At 35.9% G+C, this 3,315-nt stretch overlaps 1 protein-coding gene across 1 annotated transcript in view; it reads right to left on the reverse strand.

The window, feature by feature from the left end:
- The window catches only part of LOC101349662 (phospholipid-transporting ATPase IB-like), a 188,367-nt gene that overhangs the window by 147,027 nt on the left and 38,025 nt on the right, over positions 1–3,315 (reverse strand). Inside the window, exons 5-6 of the mRNA XM_023740918.1 lie at positions 2,369–2,414; positions 1,134–1,174 (exon numbers count right to left, since the gene is read on the reverse strand). Of these exons, the coding sequence (XP_023596686.1) occupies positions 1,134–1,174; positions 2,369–2,414 (87 nt within the window). The remainder of the gene's footprint in view (positions 1–1,133; positions 1,175–2,368; positions 2,415–3,315) is intronic.

The following is a 3,315-nucleotide window of genomic DNA, read 5'->3' on the forward strand; positions in this document are numbered from 1 at the left end:
TCAAAGAACAGGCTGACTCTCTTGTTAGGGGCTAATGTAGCTGATGACTTTAAGTTGAAGCCAATACTCGTTTACCATTCTGAAAATCCTAGGGACACCTAACAACAAAAACATGTATATATATATATGTATATATATATGTGTGTGTGTGTGTGTGTGTGTGTGTATACATATATATATATATATATATTTTCATGTCATGCAACCATCATCTATCATTGACAACCTTCCCATCACCATAAACAAAAATCTCTCCTTCCCAAACCATGGCTCTCCTTTCCTCCTCCTTCCTGCCCTTAGTAACTGCTAATAATCATTGGTTCCTACACATTTGTCTCTTCTTTTATTTCATGTAAGTTAGATGATCATACAATATTTGTCCTTTTGTGATTGACTTATTTCACTCAGCATAATGCTTTCAAGTTTCATCCATGTAGTAGCGTGTATCAGGACTGTATTTCTCTTTATGGATGAGGCGTATTCCATTGTGTGTATGTACCACAGTTTGTTTATCCATTCATCCATCGATGGACATTCAGGTTGTTTCCACCATTTGGCTACTGTGAACAGTGTTGCAATGAACATTGGTGTACATTTGTCTGTTGCTTCACTGCTTTCAAGTCTCTTGGGTATATACCTAGGAGTGGAATTGCTTGGTCATAAGGTAGTTCTATGTTTAAGTTTCTAAACAAACAGCAAACTGTTTTTCACAGCGGTTGTACCATTTTCCATTCCCACCTGTCCATAGGGTTTTCAATGGCTGATTTTTCAGAAGTAGATCACAAGCTTTTCTTCCAAGGCACTCTCTTATCTAAGTAAGCAATAAATTTAACTTTGTGTTTTTGTTTTACTGTTTTTGGTTTGTTTTTTGTATTTGTTTGTGTTTCTTCATTTCACATATGAATAATACTATACACTATATGTTTTAAATTATGCAGGAGTAATTCAGAATATACAGAATTGATACAGGAATATACATCCAAATTATGTAAAGTATATAAAAAATCTAAGACTTAAAACTATTATCTAATATAAATGATAGTTGACCTCAACACTAATTTAACACAAACTTTTAGAATGAAATCAACCCTGGGAACTACAGCAACTGAAATCTCTTTAAAATGCTTTCTTACCTCTTTCCACATAATCATTTGCCATGTATTATGTCGTAACACTGAAAAAGAAACAGCTATATATGAATTGCATTAGGTAAATTCCAAAACGATAAGATAACTTTTCCCTGAAAAATAAATAGATTTCTTTATAAAATGTTATCTTTATTTAACCTTTATATACACTGCAAGGGTATATAAATTATATTCATATACACTGTACTAAACTGCAGCAATATAGATAATATAGTGTAACATAATATAATGATAGATAGACAGACAGACAGATAGACAGATAGATAGATGGATGGACGCTATATTAAGTCATTTCCAGTCCTAAGGAGAAAACAGTTTGCTGTTATGCACTTAAATACTGGTTGATAGCCTGAAAAGCAACACAATCTATTTGTAATCAATTACAAAGATAACACATATCAAAACTGGAAGAGTGGGAGATAGCACGAGCCAATCATGTAAAACTTATATCTTTTTATGGATATAAGTATTGTCCATATCCTGAATCATCCGTCCTCATTTTTTTTCTTTTATTCTAATTAACATAATTATTGCTGCTAACATATGGAAACTGAGTTTCCTTCTGATTTTTGTTCTTTGTTTCTATATTTCTTTAACTATTTCATAAAACATTTTTTAATTATTACAAAACTTGGTGAATTTTGATTTTTGCTTATACAGAGGCAAGATAAAAGTTCAGTCTACAAATGGACTGCAACTACCACAGCCTCCACTGAGTCCAGTACAGCTAGATGGTGCCCAGCTACCACCACTGACTGCTCTGACAAGGATCATAACAGAGGGTCCCCGATAGAGCTGGAGAAAAACGTAGAATGAAACTCTAACTCACAAAAAAAGACCAGATTTACTGGCCTGACAGAGACTGGAGAAACCCCAAGAGTATGGCCCCCGGACACCCTTTTAGCTCAGTAGTGAACTCACTCCCAAAGTTCACCCCTCAGCCAAAGATTAGACAGGCCCATAAAACAAAACAAGACTAATGGGGCACAGCAGCCCAGGGACAAGGACTAGAAGGCAGGAGGAAAGCTGGTAATAGGGAACCCAAGGTCGAGAAGGGATAGTGTTGACATGTCGTGGGGTTGTTAACCAATGTCATAAAACAATACATGTACTAACTGATTAATAAGAAACTATCTATTCTGTAAACCTTCATCTAAAGTATAATTTAAAAAAATTAAAGAAAAATAAATAAAACATTAAAGTTCAATCTAATATCTTACCTGCTATTTTCTTTATGTTAATTAATTTGTCTGCTTTATGTCGTTGCTGTTATAGAAAAAGAAAATTCCATTACATCACAAGTTCAAAATGAATAACTCAAATCATAATACAAGTCTTAGCAGGTATAATAAATAGAGGCAGCAAACCTAATTGTTAAGTCGTCTTTGGCTTTAAGAGCTGTGTTAAAAAGCAAAGTTGTCACTTTGAGGACTAAGGTGCTCCTGACCCAAGCCACACTATTTTCAATCACCTCGTATGCATGCGAAAGCTGGACAATGAATAAGGAAGACTGAAGAAGAGTTGACGCCTTTGAGTTGTAGTGTTGGCGAAGAATATTGAATATACCATGGACTGCCAGAAGAACGAACAAATCTGTCTTGGAAGAAGTACAGCCAGAACGCTCCTTAGAAGCTAGGATAGTGAGACTTTGTCTCACATACTTTGGACATGTTATCAGGAGGGACCAGTCCCTGGAGAAAGACATCATGCCTGGTAAAGTGGAGGGTGAGCAAAAAAGAGGAAGACTCTCAACGAGATGGATTGACACAGTGGCTGCAACAATAGGCTTAAGCATAACAACAATTGTGAGGATGGTGCAGGATGGGGAAGTGTTCCATTCTGTTGTATATAGATAGGGTTGCTATTAATCGGAACCAACGCAATGATAATTAACAACAACAACAGCTTTGACTATAATAGATTTCAATTTTGTTTTTCCCTTACATGACTCTCTAAATTTAGATAAGACCTATGGGAGGGAGTATAGCACAGTGGTGAAATGAGTGGACTTTGGAGCCAGTTTGCCTTGGTTGACATCCCAGCTCTGCCCCTTACTTGTGCAGCCTGAGCAAGCCACTAACCTGTCTGTGCCTCAATTTCAGTGAGTTAATGTATAATGTATATTCTTTGTCTGTGTGTGTGTGTGTGTGTGTGTGTGTGTGTGTGT

Source organism: Trichechus manatus, unplaced genomic scaffold (assembly GCF_000243295.1).
Source record: "Trichechus manatus latirostris isolate Lorelei unplaced genomic scaffold, TriManLat1.0 scaffold00168, whole genome shotgun sequence".
In the NCBI taxonomy this organism is placed as follows: Eukaryota; Metazoa; Chordata; class Mammalia; order Sirenia; family Trichechidae; genus Trichechus; species Trichechus manatus.